General features: G+C 33.5%; 2 protein-coding genes across 2 annotated transcripts; one reads left to right on the top strand and one right to left on the bottom strand.

Annotated features, from left to right (window-relative positions):
- The first annotated feature begins 3,968 nt into the window (after positions 1 to 3,968).
- LOC114186843 (50S ribosomal protein L4-like) lies at positions 3,969 to 8,805 on the top strand. Its single transcript, XM_028074888.1, has 9 exons — positions 3,969 to 4,203; positions 4,502 to 4,650; positions 4,770 to 4,822; positions 4,964 to 5,081; positions 5,827 to 5,975; positions 6,243 to 6,350; positions 6,448 to 6,567; positions 7,540 to 7,713; positions 8,468 to 8,805. The coding sequence occupies exons 2-9, from the start codon at positions 4,533 to 4,535 to the stop codon at positions 8,567 to 8,569; spliced, it is 942 nt and encodes a 313-aa protein (XP_027930689.1). The 5' UTR covers positions 3,969 to 4,203; positions 4,502 to 4,532; the 3' UTR covers positions 8,570 to 8,805.
- A 1,283-nt stretch (positions 8,806 to 10,088) lies between these two features.
- On the bottom strand, positions 10,089 to 16,656 carry LOC114188853 (protein STRUBBELIG-RECEPTOR FAMILY 8). Its single transcript, XM_028077512.1, has 16 exons — positions 16,268 to 16,656; positions 15,844 to 15,976; positions 15,534 to 15,605; positions 15,354 to 15,419; positions 15,161 to 15,232; positions 14,996 to 15,067; positions 14,410 to 14,481; positions 14,260 to 14,325; positions 14,123 to 14,188; positions 13,721 to 14,028; positions 13,049 to 13,305; positions 12,400 to 12,674; positions 12,123 to 12,258; positions 11,869 to 12,008; positions 11,604 to 11,760; positions 10,089 to 10,661 (listed from the first exon to the last, which is right to left on the bottom strand). The coding sequence occupies exons 1-16, from the start codon at positions 16,362 to 16,364 to the stop codon at positions 10,509 to 10,511; spliced, it is 2,142 nt and encodes a 713-aa protein (XP_027933313.1). The 5' UTR covers positions 16,365 to 16,656; the 3' UTR covers positions 10,089 to 10,508.
- Positions 16,657 to 21,904: the final 5,248 nt, after the last annotated feature.

Genomic DNA, 21,904 nt, shown 5'->3' on the forward strand with positions numbered 1-21,904 from the left:
CTGCCTCCTAAACGATACTCATTTCTTCATTCATTAATGTCAATTGACTGTTTAAGTTGCCATAAATCTCTGCTTGTGGTTGCGATTACCATTACGATTACAATTAGGGTTAGGGTTTAGGGTTGGGAGAAAGGGATAGATAGAAAGAAATAGGGAAATGGGTGATGAGAAAAAGCGACAGAAAGATGAGAGACGTCACTGGAGCGAGGTGTGATAGTGGGTGGGGCATAGCCTTATAGCTGGGACACCAACCCTACAATAGCTTTCCTTTTATTTTATTTTTTTCTCCATTCTCAAACTTTAAGTCACCTCCATCCACAGTTCCATGATTAGACATAAAACAGATCATTTCTTTGATTTCACCTACTCATTTTTCATTTCACAACCAATATTTATATAATATATTTAAGGAAAATACTATCTCATTTATCAAATATGATAACATTTAATTATGCATGACGCAACCTGATGTGCAAAATGCATTAAATTGATCAATTTTATAGTTTATTGTATATTTTCTTTTATAAATTCATAAACTTTAATAACTCAATTTTTTGTATCATTTTATTGTTAATTTAAAACAATTAGAATAAATGTTAGTTAAAAAAAATATTAACTATATAAAAATCTATCACTTCTGGTTGGTAATTGAGTCCGAAAGGTGAGAAAATGAAGAACTCAATTTAATGTTTTAAATGGTATATGGTGCATCAATCTTTATAATTTCAGATTAATTTATTTATTTCTCCCTTTGAATTCGCATTTCTCTTTTATTCCTTCCTCATCACTGTAGAATTTTTGCCATGCTCTACTTATGGAGTTCATCATGCAACCACACCACTTTTACTCCCTATACAAAATGCTAATTTTAATCAACACTTAATAATAATAGTAATAAATACGCATGTATTGATCACCTTTTTTTTTTTCTAATGAAATAGGCATTGTCTATCATAATGTTGCCATATTCTTGACACCTTAACTGTTACAATAATATAATATATTAAATGTTAATTTCTAAAACTTACTTTTTATTATTTAATTTCAATTTCAATAATAATATTTTGCATCAATTGCTAAAGTTGCTGCTAAGAAAAACTATAATAGGTAAAAACTGTTCGGAGTTTGATTTATCAACTTATGTTTTCTACTTTAAATTTATAAAATAAAATAACTAAAAATAAATTTATTTAAGCCTACACGTCATAACTTTATTTGCACTTGCATTAATACCGTAGATTGTAATGTTACTTATATTATCCTTTGAAATAAAAGATTTATTAAAAATTACTTTTTCAATAATCTTATTTACAATTTTAAAAACTAAAAATTTAAAGAATATCTATAAATATAAAATAATCTCGGGATAATCTTCATACGGTATAAATTAAAATAAAGCGAGTTGGTGTATCCAAGAATGACTGACACAAACTTTCTACAGAGAGTAACACACTTCCTTGTTGTTTATACATTGTTAGAGAAAGATAAAGAATCGGTGAAAGGGAAAAAGAAGGATAAAAAAAATGATGAACTACTCTTGGGTACGTTACGTGATATATATATATATATATATATATATATTAGAAGTTGCAGAAGTTTGAGTTGATTTGGTGGATCATTGACACAGACTCACATGACATGCAAATTGCAATGCAATCCTCTCCAATTCCATTCTCTCAATGCTATGCTATTGGTGTCTTCATTGCCTTCTGCTTTTGCCTACAGCGACACACTTCGCACCATTTTTGTTTCTTTTCTTAATGTCTTCCTTTCTACGTTGTTCTTTGTTCAAGAAAAGAAAACAGCACAGAATCAGTTAACGTTATTTTTTACCATGTCAGCCTTTCATCATCTCTTCATTTCATTTGCTTATATGTGAAGAAACTTTCCCTCTGCACTCTATTCCAATCTTACTTTTCTTCTCTCGTCACACTCCAACAAAACATGGGACTAATTCGATGCTGCTTACGTAAGGTCTGCATGGTGATTAATTACTGCATAAAGAAGAAATGAAAGACTATAAATTTATCCATTTTAAAGAAGAACTGTCTTAAAAACAGAAAAGAAAGCTGAATTACGAATCTATTTGTTATGAAGATATGTGAGTAAATTGGTATGTTGCATGCAAATGGTTATTAGAAAATGTTGGGTAATTAGTGTGGGGTCCATGCGTGTGTGGTTAAATTAGTGAGGTTTGCAGCAGAAGGAAAATGACAATTACTAAACTTTTGTTTTTAGGCAAATCAATCAAAAAGGTGTTACATAGTATATACTTTTGAACGAAACAGCCAAAAGATGGTTACTAACACTGTCATAAGAGGCTTTAAGGAGACATGCAGCTTTTAGAATGGTGTTAACTCAGGGCAGTCATTCAAAGCAATAGTTTAAACATGACAATAAACATCAACATCAACATCGAACCATAATTTGGTGCTATTGTTTGATTGATATTACCATCCTGAGTCATCATTTGTGGTTGCTTTTTATGCTATAGCTTGTAGATATCGTTGGTTTTCCCACTTTGTAAACGACTGTGGTAGATTCAAAAAAGTAAACGTTTATTATATTGAACTTCAAATAAGATGACCCTGTTACCTGTGGCAAATGGAGTTAGGGTAAAAAGACCAATTACAAAACAAAAGTCGTCTATTCCAAATAGGTATGCGTCTAATCTTTTTTTCTTTTCTTTTTTTCACTTTTGCTTCTTTTTGGACAGTGATCTCCGAAAGATGACATTATAACACTGTTAAAAATTGAATCCATAAGAAAATGATTGCAAACTGATTTAAAAAAGAGTGTTTTTTTCACATTTTAGGGGTGATTTCACAAAGTCCCCCAAAAAGAATACAAAACTTTAGTTCTTGAACTTCAATTCGAAGGTTTCATTCCAAATTCAAATGTCTCTCCTACTAAAGTGAAGGGATAAAAAATATATGCACCAAAGATTTGCCTTTTCCCCTTGTTTAGGTTTATGATACAGTACTAATTAAGAAGATTGTTAATTTATCTGAGATGAGTTTGGTAGAAGAATAAATGATGAGAAAGGAGTGGTGGGTCCAAGGCACATTTGAAATTGCACATTATGTGTAGACCACAGAAGATGATAAGGAGAAAAGCACCCACATCACATGTTGACTATCTTCAAATGGGTAATTTTATTTCACTTAGTCAGAAGGCACCTTGCTACTTCAAAAGTTGGTGTCATGTGTAATTGATATTTCCATCACTAGTGTTTGGCTCACAATTTTCCAACATAAATCAAATCTTGCTTTTTCTCCTAACCATATCTATCTATACTGTGCCTTTTGCCTTTTGGGTCTTCTTCTCTTCAACATCTTTTTGAGGTTCCAATACCAGATTGTGGTTAATACACATTGTTCCCAAGACATTCAGCTTTATTTCCGATTCAAAGGTTAATCTGTGTCTGGTTGGATGAAAGAAAATGCTCAGGATTTTATTACCATTCTACGAATCACACAATTGTGGGTGGCTTTCACAATTATTTTCATAATGAATATCCTTTGTTGTTGTTTTGAATGGCTGCAACTTTTTTTATTTTCTACCTTTTATTCTTGTGTCTGGTTCATGTCATGTCATACCACTTGGAAAGGAATTTGATAAGAGGAGTCATAACACTTTCTCATCAGTTGATTTTTTTTCTTCTTTAAATCAGAAAATTCCTTAAATAATCAGTGAAGAAACCCATAAATTTATATTTTAATTAGTGATATAAATATATATTGTTAACATCTTCGTTGCAAAATTCCTTTGGAGGGCAACATAACTTAGCGCTGGTTAGTATTTAGGGCCCAAATATTACCACTGGACCAAGATTTAAAACGTGCTGCTCGCGCTAGCGATGTTGCTACTTCGTAATGGCCACTTCTTCCTGGATTTCATCCTGCACCCCCCCCCCATTAACATATGAAACTATTTATTTACCCTTACTTTCTTTTCAGCATCTCTTTCTTCCTCAATCAGCGCACCCCTCCCTTCACTTTTAACCTAAGCCCAGAAAGGCCCATTAACAGAGTCACCCTTTGTTGTAAACTGTAACGAGCTCGAGAGCACCTTCCATGGAGGCAAAGACGGAGACGTAATAATGAACCGGAGAAAGTACAGATTCTTATTCTGAGCGGAATTTGGGGCAGCAGCGAGCTAAATCCTATATCATCATTACCTTACCTCTCTGTACTGTCTGTGGTAAATCTTTTTTTTTTTTTCCTCACATCTTTATTTGCTCTGTAGTTGTAGTGTAGCATCAGATTATTGTCTTTGGTACTTGTTTCATTTTTTACACCGTTTTTATAAATTGACGAGGTACCTTCCCTAGTGAAAATACCTAGATTAGTGAGATTATAAATGTAGTGGTTGATTTCGCAAATTTAAGTTGCGTGCAATGCATTTGACGAAATGTCTCGCTTCCTTCTCTGCTTTAGTTTGAGCCCTTTTAGTAGTTGCATTCTTACCGTTGCTTCTGCTCTGAATTTCAAATGGGAAGGTGCAATATAGAGTAGATTGTTTCGTCAGTTATGGCGGCGTTGATTTCCAAAAGGCTACTACGTTGTTCTTCTGGGTCCTTGCCTTCACTTGGACGATGCTACTTTAATTCACCTAATCCTGGGTCTCCCCCTTTTTATAAATCACGTGGTAAGACCTTTCATGTAGTTCCTTAACCGTGGACAGTTGCCATTTCCCGTCAATTTGATTTTTGTTCTTTTTTCCAGCTTTTGTAAATCTTTATATATGCGATTATTTTTTGTGCACAGATGTATACAGCAGATTATCTGGGGAAAGACTTCTTTCTGCAGAATGTTGTTTGGTATATTGCCATATCATTTGAATATACTTCTATATTTCTTACTACTTTCAGGATGAAAGCATAATCAATGCAGTTCTCTCTTGTACTGGCTTTTACTAGCTCTTCTTCTTTAGTAATGTGGTATAGTGTGTTTAAATGTAGGTCAGATCAATGATCCGACAATTTTCTACTTCTATTTTAACTCCTGGGCCTGATGAGAGCGCATTTCCGTCCGATTTATTGTCCAAGAAGACTCTAGCAACATCTGAGCGTACTATAGGTATGAAGGATAGTTTGAAGCATCTTGTACCAGAATATAACTGTGCTTCTGTTTTGCTGACTTTGATATTTATTTCTGAAAGGAGAGAGTCAATCGACTGCAAGGCACGAATACCAGTGTGGTTTAGATTATGAGATATTTTTTGTTGTCTATTTTGTATGATCTAGACTAATATCTTCCGTGTCTATGTTTCTTCTTTATCTGTACTTCTTCTGAAAATACAAAATTTACACCAAATAAAAACATGTGCGATTGATTGAATGCATTTCTACATATTTACATGTCAGAACTTGCATATAGTTTGTTCTGAAATTGATCCTGTAAGTGAGAACTTAATATTTATTCATACTTAATGATCTTATTCTGCTCTGAAATTAAACGAACTTTGGCCCAGTCTTTAACTTTTTTGTGTCCTCCACAAAAATCATGTATTTAATAAGTTACCGATAGCTTTCCCTAGTTTTTAACTGCATGTACGGCCACAACCTTATTATTGGAAAATCACGGTGGGGTTGCATTGGAATCGTGGTGAAGGTGCTTATGTAACACTCTTCCATAAAGCCTGACCTAGCGGCACTGGTTAGGATTCTCCCTATTATAAATCAAAATTTTGGAGTGCTTCTTTTGATTGTTTCACTGTTTGCTTCACTACCTACCATCTTTGGTGACAGACTGTCTACCATCTTTGCTGATTTATGTCTCAATAAGATTCTAGAGTGTCGTAATCAAGTTCTATATATTGTAGGGCTTTGCCAGGATCTTTTGATTCCAGTTACCAACTTTCATAATGAAGACAAGGGCTTTATGGTTTTACCTGGAGATGTTTTTGATTTGCCTATTCGGAAGGACATTATTCATCGTGTCGTTAGGTGGCAGCTCGCAAAACGACAACAGGTAGTGACATATTTATTTCTTAGTCAAGATGGTGATATTTTTTCTATATTGACTTTTAATAATTTTGGGATGTGAAGCAAGCATTTTGGTTTTGGTCAAAACTATAATTTAGAATATCTATAAGGATAAAATGTTTTCACTGTTGTCTTATGCTTAATAGTTAAATACACACACACACACACATATTATCTAGGAACATGGATCTAAATTTAGCTATGGAGTCTCCATGAGAATGTTATGTATTTTGCTAATTGATTTGGTCCACAGGGGACTCATTCAACAAAAACTATCAGTGAGGTCAGTGGGACTGGAAAAAAGCCTTGGAAACAAAAGGGAACTGGTAGAGCAAGGCATGGTTCATTGCGTGGGCCTCAGGTAGTGGAGCATTCTCCTCATCCTTATTCCTTCACATTTCTTTTGTTCTTTGTTTTTTCACCTGTTTGAAAATAATAATTTTTATGAATTGTAACAGTTTAGGGGTGGTGCCACTATGCATGGCCCCAAGCCTCGAAGCCATGCTTTCAAAGTCAATAAGAAGGTTCGGCGTCTAGGGCTAAAGATTGCCTTGTCAGCTCGTGCAGCAGAAGGAAAGGCAAGTTTCCTCTCCCACCCATGACCTTATTCACCGTCAAAAATTAAAATGTGGCATCTCTACATGAGCGTACATGCTTATACTCATTATAGTGTGATTTTTCAGTTTTCACTTCTTGAAGATTTCGTTTCTATAATTTACAAATAAATTGTTTGATTGTTTTGTAGCCTAACTGAAAAGATATAAGATGTTCTTATTTCTTCTAAGGGTTTCTTTTGTTGACATCGAAATTAAAAGTATGACATAGAAGATATAAGATATTCTTAGTTCAGTGAAATGGATTGTGTTGTCATCCTCACCTCAGCCTACCTGGTTGACAATCAATCATAATGTTTTTATTACCTCTGACATTTTAATTATATCACTTAACGTAAATATATTTGTGGAAGTAACTAATGTGAGATCTTCTTTCAAATGAACACCTTCATGTGTATAACTTCACAGAATTGTGGTTGGGGTGTAGGGAAAATTGAAGTAGGAACAAAGGAATCATGCATCTAGAGTTATGACGAGGAACTGATTGGAAAGACCTTAAGATCATTTATAATATGTTAACTGTGCTTTCTTAGGCCCTGCTAAAAATGCATGCCCCCGTCTAAACTCGACACTCTAGAGTCTGGTTGTTATCAGCTAGAATTGTGATTACAGAAATACAATAAAGCCTCATAAAGGAGCGTAAAGGGAAACAAAAAAAAAAAAAACTCAAATCATGAAAAGACAATGCTCGTACGATAGCTGTCCTGTCCTGTATTGCCTTCTTCAAGGTAAAATGGTTATTTTTGGCATGTATCCCTATCCTGATCGTGACAATCGTTTATGATAGATTGTATTTCTTTTAACTGTTTAGTATATGGCGTTTTTTCTTTCATCCAATAATTATCTTGTTTGTCCTTATTTTGTTTTTTATTACTGCATTATATCTCACATAAGAGTTTCTTCGTGCTAATGTTCCGGTGAACTGTGTTTATACAGCTTCTCGTGCTTGAGGATCTGGAGGTTCCCACACATAAAACCAAAAACATTGTGAATTACTACAATCAAATGGAGAATACCAAGAAACTTCTGCTTGTCGATGGCGGGCCTATAGATGAAAAGTTAAAATTATCTACACAAAATCTACACTATGTTAACATACTTCCCTCCATTGTAAGTTTCAGTTTTTATCCATTTGAAATTTATATGTTTCTTAGAGTCAAAGCATTTCGAACAGTGACAACAGGTCCACGGATTAATAATCTATCGACACAATTGAGATCCCACATTGACTACACATTAGGCAATAGATCTTATAAGGTTGGGCAATTTTCATTTCGTGAGCTAGTCCTTGGAGTTGAGTTAGACTCAACCGAAATTGAAGATAATGTCAGCCTGTAATATTTGATATTGGGTCTCAACTGTTAAAAAAAGAACCTGGGGAGTGCGATAAAATCACACATAGATTATGTGTCTAAAATAGAGTTTGTAGGGCTTTGGGCAATCCTCACTTCACGAGTTCGCTTTTGGAATTGAATTAGGTCAGCCTAAATTCAAGAGACACCATTGGGTCCATCAAACAACATTTTTAGTAAAACTATTTAGACCAAATTATTTTTTAATGGTGTGTCACAGCTGCTTTATTCATTAGAACATCTTTATGATCAAACGGAAGATGGTCCTAAACGTGTTTGAGTAGCCATCCTTGGAGAAAATAGTGGTAACTCTTAAAGACGGACCCATCTCCGTTCGATCAAATAATCTGTACCAGTTGTGGTATGATTCAAATTATCCCAAAATTTCACCTCCGAAACATTGGTAATTCATACCTCATTGAATCTTGTAGATGTTGCTAGTTCCAAAGCTTTTCCTAAAACAGGTGTTTTTTTTAATATTATATAGTTATGTTTTACATGTTTTTTTGTAGGGCTTGAATGTCTACAGCATTTTGCTGCATGACACATTGGTGATGTCCCGAGCTGCGGTGAACAGAATTGTTGAGCGTATGCGCACTCCAATAAATCGTTGAGGCAATAACTATTTTTTTGTGCTTTAACTTCATTTACTCGGAATAGGAATTGTATCCCATGTCCCCATTTCTGTAACAACATAAAGGGATCCAATGAGAATATCTTTGGTACAAGATTTCTGTTAAAAGTTAGGCAAGTTATGCCATTTTGCTCATGTTGAAGGTAAACTCTGGAAATTGTTGGTCGAATTTGGATGTTCAAATTGTTAAGTTGATCATGTTTTCCGATGACTAAATCTCTTTTTCTTTTCTTTTTTTCAATCTTTTCATATGCATAGGATCTGATAAACCGGCATGTCATTCCTGTCCTTCGATCATGAATTTAACCAATATAATGTCTTTTGCTTTCAATGGTTGATGTGGATTTGGCAGAGCAGAAGCGTGTTCCCTTCAGAAGTTTTAGTGCATTTTGACTCTCCTCTGTTTCCTCATATTTGGATAGTTAATATTATAGGTATTCTCTTACAGCGGTATGATAAAAGAGCAGAATCTTGAAAAATTAAATGGAGTGTAGATATTTAATATAGGAAAACAAACATTTCTCATTCAAAATTAATCATATAGGTTTATAAATTTATCATTTTCAAAAATGGAAATGGTCTCATTGTATTGCATTTCAGGAAGAAATACATTCTCATAAATTTTCTAATAATTAACACATTATTATTTTTATTTGAAAGAAACTGTCAACCGTAAAGTTATGATGACACTTAGTTGTGACAATGGAATAAATGTGATTTATAGATCTAAAAGAAGACCAGGAAAAAAAGTTATTTACACCTCAATAAAATTGTGAATTTGGAGACTACGTATTAAAAAATTACTAAAACTACCTGATTAGATACTCAAAGAAGTGTCAATCTGTACGAAGTGATTTCACTAGATTGCCAATCCTCCACTCAAGGGTAAAAGATCGAAGATTCTCAGTAAGTTTTAACATAATTATTAATTTAAACTCCTTAAAATAAATATTTAAAAAATTATCGTACAAAACTAATTATCTATAAAACACTTGATACCTATCTTAAATACTTGAAAGAACATTTGCCCAAAAATAAATTTTTACACCAACTTAGTTCAAATACGATTAACAGTATCCAAACAAATTGAGTTACAAAAATACTTTTACAAACTCCAATGAAAAATGAAAGTTCCTTTCCTATATATAAAATGAGAAGAAAATCATTACTCACAAAGTAAAAATATTTGCAAACTCTTAGTTTTTTAATACAAACATGCACCGACCCCAGAACTCATCTTGTTTGTTTGTTTGATTACCAGTTTAAACCAACCAAACCCACTTTCCAGATCAGTGACAATTTCTAAATTCTCCATTTCATACTATGAAACATGTGAACGTTCCAAGGCGACCCAAACATGCTATAACTAAAAAGGAAAAAAAGGAGTTTGCTGTAAATTCAAAATAGTTCCTAGGATTATGCAGAAGAAGACAAGAAAGTGCTAAAAAATGCAAGGAAAAGGCCAAATGCGTGTCTGTTAGAGAAATGGAATGGAATTATAGAACAGTGGGACCGTGCACCGCCCAATAATAATCCAACTCATTACAAATGAATAGCATCCACACTCTTTTCCGAGGCCTTTTATGTCGGTGGTTGGAATTTCATCTGTGCTTGCCAACAAAACCTAAAACTCATAAAGTTGATTTCTACAATTCTCTTTTTATGCGACTATTTTTGCATCAAGGACTTTAAAATTATATATATTACACCATGATGAGTTAACTAAATATACACTTTATTTTCCAGAGTAATTTCTAAATGTTGTGTGAGAAAATCCAACACGTAAGTAATTAGTATCTTAAAATTACTTGATACATTTTCACAAACTTGCTACTCCTTCCTTGCTTCCTGTGTTTTATAGTAGTAAATTTTAGCCGGGGCAACTGCACAAAATTGCAAAAGAGTAGAGGCACCAACACTTAAAATGACATGTCTATGGCCTCATGTTCTGGGGTCTTATGACCAATGCCAGATTCGTCACTGGGTCGTCTTTTAACCACACTTGCTCTTTGCACCAGCCGGACTAATGCTTGCACCACCTCAGACATTGGAGGTCGAAATTCAGGTTCCGGCTGTGTACAAAATCAAACTCATTAACATCTTCTGAAGAATTGTGGTGTTGGCAATAACACCAAATAACTATAACTGCAACATATTGGTCAACAATACAAATAATTACAATGGTCTCTTTATAAGGTGCATTAAATACACCCTATTCAATGCATCCAATGACTAGTACTACTATTTTTCTATAGTAATTACTTTGCAATCAAACTCTTCTCCCACAAGTTGGAATGAAAAAAAAAAAAAATGAAACTGTAATGTTTTGTTGTGAATAATTTATATAAACAATCCATTCACCATTCATTATATTCTAAATAGTTTTTCCTGTAGTTTTCCTCTGCTTTCCTTTACCTATATAGGACTGTTCTCCATCCGATTCAGATTTAGTCTTCTTATGGAACCTCTGTCAAGTGTACTCCACATATGTCCACACAATCTTAGGCAAGATTCTTATGTTTGTTCTTTTAATAATAAACCCTACCTCAAGTTTCTCTCTAGTGTATTCATTCTTAATCTTGTCTAATTGGTCCACATCTCCCTTTACCTCTAGTACTAGGACTATCCACTATCTTGTCGTAGTCCTCTTAGAGGAGCCTATTTGGACTTTTCCACGTCAGATGATACCTCAGCTCTCTCTTTTAATACATTCACCTCTCTTACTGTTTTGTATGGATACTCATCCAATGGAACATTCTTGTATTTACTATGTGAATTTTATCGTTTTGTTGGCTTTTTACTTCCCAACACTCAACTTGAGCGGCATCTTTTGTCATGTATAATAACACTAGAGGCATTCAATAAAAATTTCTTCTTTCGTTTCTTTTTTGGTACCAGTTATAGCATTTTCTGTATTATAAAGACTAAACTAGAGATCAGAAATAAATGCACTACTGCAGCAAATGAAATAAGTACTAAAACAAGTTGCTAGCAATCAGTCGTTCAAGTTTTACCTGAACACAGAGGGCAATGATATCAGCAAAGCGTGACAGTGACTTTGCAGGATACATGCCATTCAAAGTAGGATCCACCATTTTTGCCAAGGCATCTATATCATGGAGTTGGGGTGTAGCCCACCTCACAAGTGACTGCTCTGATCGAATTCGTGAACTAAACTTGCAAAAATTTCATATGCATGTAAGAAGCCATACAGAAAAGGAAGAAAAAAATAATAATCATGATGAACATTATTAATTTCCAAAGTGTATGCAGACTCACCTGTCTAGTGGCTTCCGACCAGTCAACAGTTCCAGCATAACCACCCCAAAGCTGTAAACATCACTTTTTACGGTGTATACTCCTGATAATGCAAATTCAGGAGCACTGTAACCAAATGAACCGACCATCTGAGTCGATACCTGTTAAAATTAAAACTCAATGATTGTAATCAATGTAGTAAGCAAATAGCAAAGAAAATATACAATAAAAAAACCATGTTCATCTGTTTAAGAAGGAAATAGTATTTCACCAACCTGCCGCTCTGTGTTTGGTGTCAAAGCAGCTAAACCACAATCAGAGAGGTGAGGATTTAACTCCTCATCAAGTAATATATTTGCTGATTTGAAATTTCTATGCACAACAGAGGGCAAGCACACTTCATGCAAGTACCTGATAGACAAAGCATAACTCAAGAAATTAGCCTTTATGCGATATACTAACTCTAACTCGCCCTACAGGCTAAAGCAAATAAACTAGAGGGTAAAAACAAGGCCATGCTCAGGAGAGACTTAATATACTCATGAAACATACTCTAATGCTCGGGCTGTGCCGAGTGCTATGCGAACACGAGCATTCCAAGATAAAGCCTTGCCGCTGTTTTCTTCAGCAAAATGGAGCATGTCATGCAGATTTCCATTTCCTATATACTCATAAACTAGAAGTCGTTGGCCATGCTCAGCACAATATCCGGTCAATGTCACTATGTTTGGGTGCCGCAGGCGCGACATATTTGAAACAGCTTCGAGAAAATTGTCTTCCTCCTGTAATGACAGTGCAGAGTTGTCGATCTTCTTGATAGCCATTTCCTAGACAAATGCAAATATCAGAACCATTAGAATATTATAATGCCCATAACTTTTATTTCGTAGGATTTAAAAAGAATTTTCTCCAAGTTCAAATTTATAAGACAATAAACATCCATGATGGACAGAAAATGAAGAAACTGGCAAAGATAGATGGATCATTGTACAAAAACTGTGTTAAATGACAAACGGCCTTTGTGAATGAATAAGTAGATGTAGAAAAAATGTCCATAAACTCTCGTGACATTCATCCAGCACTGGTTCAACAATTTCCCATCTATTAGTTTGAAAGACATTTTTCATCCACAGATAAAGACAATAAATTCCAAAAATGCAGTGTAAAGGGAGATAACAAATGTAACAGTAAAAGGTGTTACCTTCCCATTTGGGAAATCAGCCTTGTAGACACGGCCAAGAGAACCTTCACCAATTATAAATTCTTGACTAAAGCTATTTGTAGCACTTTGGAGAGAAGCAATTGTGTACGACGTTGAAGTTATAGGGGACTTCATATGCCTTACTGATCCACTTTTAGTAGGTAATCTCTCAACTGATACATTTTCTGCTGGACGTGGCTTCAGGTCTGTAACAATAGCAGCGCTCTTTACCCTCTGCTCTTGCATCTGAGGAGTTACTGCAAGCAACCCAGAAAAAGCTAAACTAGTCAGGATGCATAGATGCCAATCAATGCACATTTGCTATGTGCATTTGTTGGTATATTCACATCAAAACTCAAGTTTACACAGCAGCTACAAGATAATGTGTTGGTATTGACATAGATCTTACTTAATTAACGTTAAACCAAACATGCTATAAAACTATAATGCTTTATGCATGGAATTTACACCGAATAAAAAGCTCCAAATCCTAATTTTCCTTAAAAATGTCCTTCTAAACACCTTACTTGTATCTGCTCCCTTTAGTGCCTCCAAATATAGAGGCAAATTAATGCATATAACATACTAAACCACATTTGACAAAGAACCAAAATTACAGAGTCATAATATGTGTGTGTGTGAAAATAAAAAGGAAAAAGGAAAGGAATTCACCATTAATAACACCACGAGGAAGGCTCCCACTAAAATTCCTTGCACCCTTTTTCTTCCCCTTTTGCTTTCGGATGCAGAAAACAAAAGCAAGCAGTAAAATGGCAGCCACCACTACTGAACCTAACACAATGCCGACAACAGCCCCCACTGACAAACCCGTATGGCCATCAGAATTTTCATTATCAGAGGCTTGTGTTTTATTATGTGAGCCAGATCCAGAATGATGATGACCATGAGATCCACTGGGAGGAGAAGTTACTGCTGGTGGAAGAGGAGCAGGAGTGTTCTCAAATGAATTTCCATCATATCTAGTCCATGTTTAAAGAGTCACAATAACCACAATGTTAAAGCTATTAATTAGAAAACACAAAGGCATTTCAAACAAAAATCCATAATACTTACATGAAATGATGTATGGAAGTAATCTCACGAGGTAGCCATCCACTGAAATTATTGTTAGCAACATTTCTGGAAAAATTGTAAAGCAACATTAGAAACCGATATGCAGATAATCAAGGCCAAATGGGAGAAGAACTTACAAAGTATCCAAAGGCAAACCAACGAGAACACTAAGAGAACCAGTCAACTGGTTTTTCTGCAAGAAACTACAAAAGAATTTTGATAAGCCTTAACTTAACATTTACTGCAAACCGCTATCAGTCCATCAATTAAAATATCAACCAACATACAGAGAAGAAAGATTGGCCAGTCCTCCAAATGAAGGAGGAAGATCCCCGGAGAAGTTATTGAAAGATAGATCCCTGCATCATTGAAAATGAATGCAAACAATCATCAGATAGAATTCATCATTCCATCATAAAACTATTATTAGTAAGTCCATAATATCCAATCAACCAATTGACAATAGAAGGTTTCTGTATGAAACTATTCCTCTTTCTCTAATTCTATCAGATTTCTGCCAGAGCATTAGCTCTATGTTAGTGTGGTAAACTGATTCAGATTCTGATATATGATATACTAAAAGTATGAGTCAAGTATAAAGTCAATTTAAGAGCATGCTTTAAGGCAAAAATCCAAAACTCAAAAATTTGGCCCGAAAACAACACTAGCTCAATCCTAAAATGTAAAAGTTCATCTATTCAGCAAAGGAAAATGCTTATTCATATATTTTGAGGGGTAAAAACCATCAGAAGCTGATTAACCATTGCCATAAATCAGCATTATAAACATTCATATCTTAATTAGAATAAGAAGAAAATGAAATGAGGGGAAGTCGGACTTAAGACACTATGTACTATATCTTACAAGACTTACAGGGTATCTAGATCTGAAAGATTAGCAAAAACATCGCCAACTGTCATGGAGAGTGCATTATTGCTTAAATTCCTAAAAACAACAAGAAAACACAGTAAGCGGCTCCAATGTATGATCAAATTGAATATTATGAAATAAAACTATATACACCGAAAAGAAACTTACAAATAATTGAGAGAAGCCATTGCAGAAAAGGAATAGGGAAGATTTCCAGATAAATTGTTTCTTGCAAGATTCCTGATTGTCCCAATTGAAAAGATATGACACGATTCAGAAAAAGAAATAACAGTCCTAGTAAAGAAGCAAACTAACAACGATCAAGAGATGAAATGAGTGGGTAATTGGAAGTTAATATTACAGGCTTGTAAGATTTGGCGGCAACTGGTAGGGAATTGTATCATGGATCTTGTTGTCACTCAAGTCACTGCAAAAATACAAAATAAAAATTGAAAAACCAATAACCAAGTTACCAGCATATGTTAAAACAATAAAGATTATATGTAGTGTGGCACGAAATTACAGAGTAAAATGATCTCACAGCTTTCTGAGTGACATAAGGTCCGAAAGCAGGTACCCCAGAGTCCCATCGAGTCCTAATCCTGACAGCTCACTAGCCAGCATCACAAAAAAGATGAATTAGTTTTCTCGGCCACAAACAAGCCTGAAAAAAATCGAACAGCAACCGCGATTCCGGTCACAACAGCAAGGTTTCCAGCACATTTGTCTGCAATTTCCGGCAATGTCAAGGATTGCGACCAAATCATAGCTGATAAAACCTTGGCAATAATAAAGACGCTTTAAAAAATACAAAATGAATAAATTAGAAATCTGCAATATGACTCTCATACATGGAAACAACGGCTGAACCTTCACAAGTTACCCCTTTCCATGACTCTCCACATGGATCACCACCACCGATTCTCCAACCCGTTAACTCAGTTGAACTATTCAACGCATTGTACATAACCTCGAGAGCTTGAACTGCAACAGAAACAAAACATCAATTAAAAAAAGACCATTTTGGTATGAACAAGCACCAACCCACAACTTCATTACTTGCATTACCACACACGTCCTCTGCACCCAGAGTCCAGAAACCAAAAATCAAAACCCAATGCCCTCGACGCAAAATCATATTTTTTTCCCCAAAACCAATCACTCCCCAGTTCCCATCACATGACTACATTAAAACCGAACCCTTCAATCAACCGCCGCATGATCACTCAAAAAAAACAGAGAGAGAGAGAAAAGGGAGCAGCAGTAATATATTACCATCGGTAGGATCAGTGTTGGCGAGGGACAGCAGAGGAAGAAGAGCAAGGAAGATGAAAGCGAGGGAGGGAGAAAGAGAAGAAGGATGAGCAGGCATTGCGGTCAGAATCGTGGTTCAGGTGTGGAGAGGCACATGCAGAGTACCATGGAGGCGAAAGAGATGTGAAAGGAGAAGAGGAAAACAGGGGTAGCAGTAGTAGAAGTAGTACCGTAGTAGTTGAGTTTCAGATCGCGACTGGTTGTACAAGGCAGGGCCATTAAAGAAAGAAAGGGACAGATATTAGAGATTCGAAGCTTGGTGTAATGAAGAGAGAGAATAACCAAAAGCACACAAGACTGTTGTGTTGTGCTGTGTCGCTTTGAGTGTGTGAGTTTGTGTGTGTCGGCGAAAATAAGAAACTCGGAAAAATTAATACTACAATGTACTACTACATAATAATGCTGGAGACCTAATAATAATTTAGAAAAAAGCGAAAAATAATAATGTGAAATGGGTGGATGTTTATTTTATTTTCTTGGGTCCCACACCTTTTTCCCTTCTGAGGTTTTGGATTTTGTGGCTTTCGTTTGCACAGTCTAATTCTACACCTTTCGGGCTTTTACCCTTCAAACTCTGTCATTTCAGCTTTCCCAGCTTCTCTTCATTTCATACTACTTTTGTAGTCTTGTTTTCCCTCTCCAGTCACATCCCTCTTACCTGCTACACGGGGCAAATATCATTCTAAATTACTATCAGATTGGTCTTAATTAAAAATCGCAATCGCGTATGTTCAAACATGAAATCAACCATAAATCAGTAACTTACTAGGAGCAAAAGATGGAAAAGATTTGGAAATGTATTAATGTAAGATAAATATGCAAATAATCCCTATCAGCAAGTAATATGGATTTTTAGGGAATGAGAAATAATGATTGTCTTCAAAATTACTATCAGATTTGACGCATTAGGTACTCATCCAGCTTTCCGTTGTTGAGGTGCCAAGTCTTGTATATGTTAGAAGCAGTTTATACCGTGTAAAATTTGAAATGTGAGTTTGAATTAGTTGGAAAATAATTTGTTTAACTATGCTTGATATAATATTAAAGGATGATCATACTTTAATCTATTTCTTTATTTATTTTTAATTTATTATTTTTATTATTTTTAGATTATCACATCACATCATAAAAAATTAAAATAAATAATTTAAAGATGATAAAAATATGAATTAAAAATGAATAAAAAAATAAGTTAAAATATTATTTTTTAATATTAAAATAAGAGCTGTAGTTACAACTCATCGTTCATAAGTGAACCGGCAGGAAACTAATATTAGCGGCAAGTAGGTGGTTTTCAGCCGACTTATGTCCGGTCGGACATTAAATTCTGAGACTACTTAGAAAAGAATTAGCGAAATTAGTATAGGATCTATATTAGTTTTTTACATCTGAAGATAATTAAAATATTGAAAAAATTATAAAATTATAAAATTCATGACGTTAGGTGAGATTTTTTTAACAGGTCAACCATAGTAGATATTAAATTCATTAATATATTTGGACAAATTATTCATATGAGTTTTGACTCTTGAATATGAGATGCTTTCCTTTTTTTCAGTTGACTTCTGTCTTTTGAATGTTTACTATTTATGTTATTCAAGAAGTTGTTTATTTTAATGAGTTTTATTTAAATTATAACCGTGGTATATGTTTCTTTCTCTATAATTAATATTGTGAACTACCGCACTGCATTTGAAAAGGAGTGTACTAAATACATGTATAGTGTAATTTAAAAAAATGTAAAAAGAAAATATATTGTATATTCTCTTTTATATATATATATATATTATATACTTTATTTAGTTATCTAAAATATATATAACTTAAATTCAGTTTGATTGAATATCTCCATAAACTAAACAAAGTAAGCCAGATATATATATTTAATCTGACGTAAACCAAATAAAACTCAATTAACCTAAATTTCACTAACCAATTTAACCCGAACTTAATTCTACCTAATTTATCTCGATGTAATTTGAACTTGGATAACTTAGACATAATTCAACCAAATATTGTAGGTTAAACTCCACCACCAAATCTAAACACCCGTTTTAGAGGCTACACGAATGAAACCACACAAAAACAACTCAATCCATATAAGATCACAAACTCTAGTCTCCCTGGTATTTTATGAATTTTACGAAACTAACCATAGGATGAAGCACATTTTCTTACGTTTCTAGTCACAAAAAGACAATAACAAAACCATGTTCTCAATAATCTTGAAATCGATCTTCGAATCATTTACCATCACTCTTCCTTTTCGCTTACATTCTCGTCATTATGGATATGTTGATAAAAAAACAAAATAATAACTTCAATAATGGTAATTTAGCACGTAGGAAGAAGCTACGGCTTTCTCATTATCTCTTTTAGGAAAACCACAATAATTTTCAAACTTTGATGTCTGCTCGCTTTACAGTTAATCCAGATATGAATTGTTACATAATTGGAAAGTGTTAGTGATGTAATCATTATTTTAAAAGTTGCATTTAGAACATTGTTTTTACTATTTGGCGATGTAAAAAATTTACACCAACAGTATATCAACGTTAGAACAACTTATACGAATTACTAAAAAATAGTAAACAGGGAAGTTGTGTATATGGTGAATAAGAGTATAAAAAAAAATACTCCACTACGAAATTTGGATTGAATTCTATTGTTAATTTCGAATATATATAATAAATTTAATATTGTTAACTAATTTATTTAATATTGAGAATAATAAATATCGTACACAATTAATTGGTTAGCTTTTACATAATTAAAAATCAATAGAATAGTAGTAAAGGAAGCAACACTTTTTTAAAACCGGAGTTTTGGCATAAAAGTTATAAAATGGAGGTGTGGAAAGTAATCATGTAAAGACTAGGAAAGTAAGAAGGGAGAAAAGAATAACTCGTGAAAAGTGTTCTCATAATTGCATGGGGCCAAGGGCTGCTCACAATAGTTTAGTTTTAATTGCCCGTGACTTATCATAGATTCCTTCAATACATTAGGAACACACAATTCCATATATTGCCCACGTGTCATGCACTTTACTCAATACCAATAATTAGTAATACACTTTATAATAGTTTAAATTCATTAAAAATTATAAAAATACGACTGAAATTCGATAAATTTTAAATTGATAAAAAATTAATGATTGGACAATTTGTACACAGTTCCCGATAACAATTATACTAAAATTAGTTACACTTGAATTTTAAAAAAGCAAACATGTCTAATTAACGTAGAGTAAACATGCATTAAGATATTAAAAGATTTAATTAATAGGAAGGTACCTAGTTTGGTACTAGTGTGTCAAATTGGTATCCGCTTTTAAAAAAGTGTCAATTTCATCTCAATTTTTGAAAATTGCTTCAATTAGGTCCCTTTTAGACAGAGTTGACTAACGCCGTTAGTCAACGTGCCACGTGTCAATCTGTGGTTTTTTTTATTTAAAAAATAATAATTTTTTTTTTAATTTTTATTTTTTTTTAACTTTTTTCTAAAAAAAATAAAAATGTCACGTGTCAAGTCTCTGTGTGTGACACGTGGCATTGTCAGTGCCACGTGGCATTGTCAGTGTCACGTGGCATTGTAATGCCACGAGTCAGTGTCAATGTCATTGTGTTGATTTCGATTTAGTCCCCACATATGTTTTTTTGTTACAATTTAGTACCAAAGTATGTGTATCTGATTCAATTTTGTCCCAATTTTTTTTAATAATTAAAATATTTTTGTAATCCATTTTTTATAAGATTAAAAATAATTAAGTATAAATATTTTTACAAAATTAAGTACTAATATTTATAATGTTTCTCTCAATTTCAGACCAAATTTATTATTTGTATGAATGTTATGCTATTTTTTTTTTATTAAAAATGACTTAATAAAATGACTTTTACCACTAAATTTTAATATAAATATCAAATACTTAATTTTTTTAAAACTTTTATACTTAATTACTTTTAATTTTATTAAAAAATATTTTAATTATCAAAAATTATTAGATCAAAATTGAATCAAATACACATAAGTACTAAATTGAAACGAAAAAACATAAATGGGGACAATGACATCTGATAGTGACACTAACACGTGGCATTACAATGCCACGTGGCACTGACAATGCCATGTGTCACACAAGGGACTTGACACGAGGCATTTTTAATTTTTTTTTAAATAATTAAAAAAAAATTAAAAATTAAAAAAAAATCAAAAAAACCACAGATTGACACGTGGCACGTTGACTAGCGGCGTTAGTCAACTCTGTCTGAAAGGTACCTAATTGAAGCAATTTTTAAAAATTGAGATGCAATTGACACTTTTTTAAAAACGGATAACAATTTGACACACTAGTACCAAATTGGGTACCTTAGGATTAATTAAATCATATTAAAATAAGCGTGATTTTGGTTTGGATGACTAGATTAACAACTATCCAAGTGATGTAGTAATGCCTTGTTAACATGGTTTGTCATAATCACTGAGAGCCAACAACTAGAATCTCGAATCATGATGTTTCACATTCAATAATTATATTATCGAAAGCACTCACCATAATAAGTAACCTTGCTCAGTTGTCACTACTAATAAATCCGAACGTTAATTGTCTTTTCAACACCCGATTCATTCTGTATATTTGATGAACAACTTAGTCTTTTAAAAAGCAAATAAAGCATCTTTTGATCCTTTTTTTCATAAGCATGAGGAAAGACAATTAAAATCCGCTATGTTGTGTTGAATGAAAACATTCATAAAAGTTAGACCGAAATGAAGATGTTTTTAGTTATGATATATGCCTATTTACAAAATGTAATGATGTTATTCTAATATAAAACGACGTCGGTGGTGGCCCTTGCGGTGAGATGGACGTTGCAATTAATTTGGTGAATGAAAACTCCTCTCTTTCTCTGGGGATCAAACGATGAAAATAGAGATTCAATCACGGATTACGGAACAAGCAACATTCACGCCAGAGGAGATCCGGTCAACGCGTTGTGTATCAGTTTTCCATATTAATGCCAACAACCTCAAATTTCTGACCCAAACACCAAGACAACATCAGATCACACACCCATAATACTTTTACCTAATCAAAATTTCCTATGAAGATATTTGTGCGCTGTAATTGTCGTATCGTAGCATCATTTGCTTTCATATATATTGCATTTAACTTATTTTCGGTGATATTTTGTCATTAATTAATACTAGGTTTAAAGAGAAGATTTTATTAAGGAGATATAACATCAATATCATCTAAGAAATTAATATTATTCTTTATCCAAACCTTAAAACAATAAATTTATGAGTCTTTATTTTTGTATAGTACAATATTTTCTCATTTCTATTCGATGTGAAACTCACATAAAAGAATCAATGACTCACATTAAGTCATTTTAAGAATTAAATGATAGAAGTAAAAAAAATAAAAATTAAAGTATAATTTTCCTTTATTATTCATTTGATAATTTAGCCATTATTGAACAAATTATTTTAAGTGGAGATAACCATTTCAACAAATCAAATTTGTATGGAAAAAGGTAATGTAGAAGAAGGGAAGAGTATTGGTGAATGAGAGCAGAGGAGCATTTTTGAATATAC

The sequence above is a fragment of the Vigna unguiculata genome, chromosome 6, assembly GCF_004118075.2.
Source record: "Vigna unguiculata cultivar IT97K-499-35 chromosome 6, ASM411807v1, whole genome shotgun sequence".
Lineage (NCBI taxonomy): Eukaryota > Viridiplantae > Streptophyta > Magnoliopsida > Fabales > Fabaceae > Vigna > Vigna unguiculata.

What these genes read in the sequence shown, in the direction of transcription:
- LOC114186843 (XM_028074888.1), top strand. Translation starts at nt 4,533, where the DNA reads ATGGCGGCGTTGATTTCCAAAAGGCTACTACGTTGTTCTTCTGGGTCC. An exon ending in CTCGTGCAGCAGAAGGAAAG is followed by an intron (nt 6,568 to 7,539) that starts GCAAGTTTCCTC and finishes GTGTTTATACAG; the next exon opens with CTTCTCGTGCTTGAGGATCT. An exon ending in TTAACATACTTCCCTCCATT is followed by an intron (nt 7,714 to 8,467) that starts GTAAGTTTCAGT and finishes GTTTTTTTGTAG; the next exon opens with GGCTTGAATGTCTACAGCAT.
- LOC114188853 (XM_028077512.1), bottom strand. Translation starts at nt 16,364, where the DNA reads ATGCCTGCTCATCCTTCTTCTCTTTCTCCCTCCCTCGCTTTCATCTTC. An exon ending in ATGGCTTCTCTCAATTATTT is followed by an intron (nt 15,068 to 15,160) that starts GTAAGTTTCTTT and finishes TGTTGTTTTTAG; the next exon opens with GAATTTAAGCAATAATGCAC. An exon ending in GGTTTGCCTTTGGATACTTT is followed by an intron (nt 14,189 to 14,259) that starts GTAAGTTCTTCT and finishes CAATTTTTCCAG; the next exon opens with AAATGTTGCTAACAATAATT.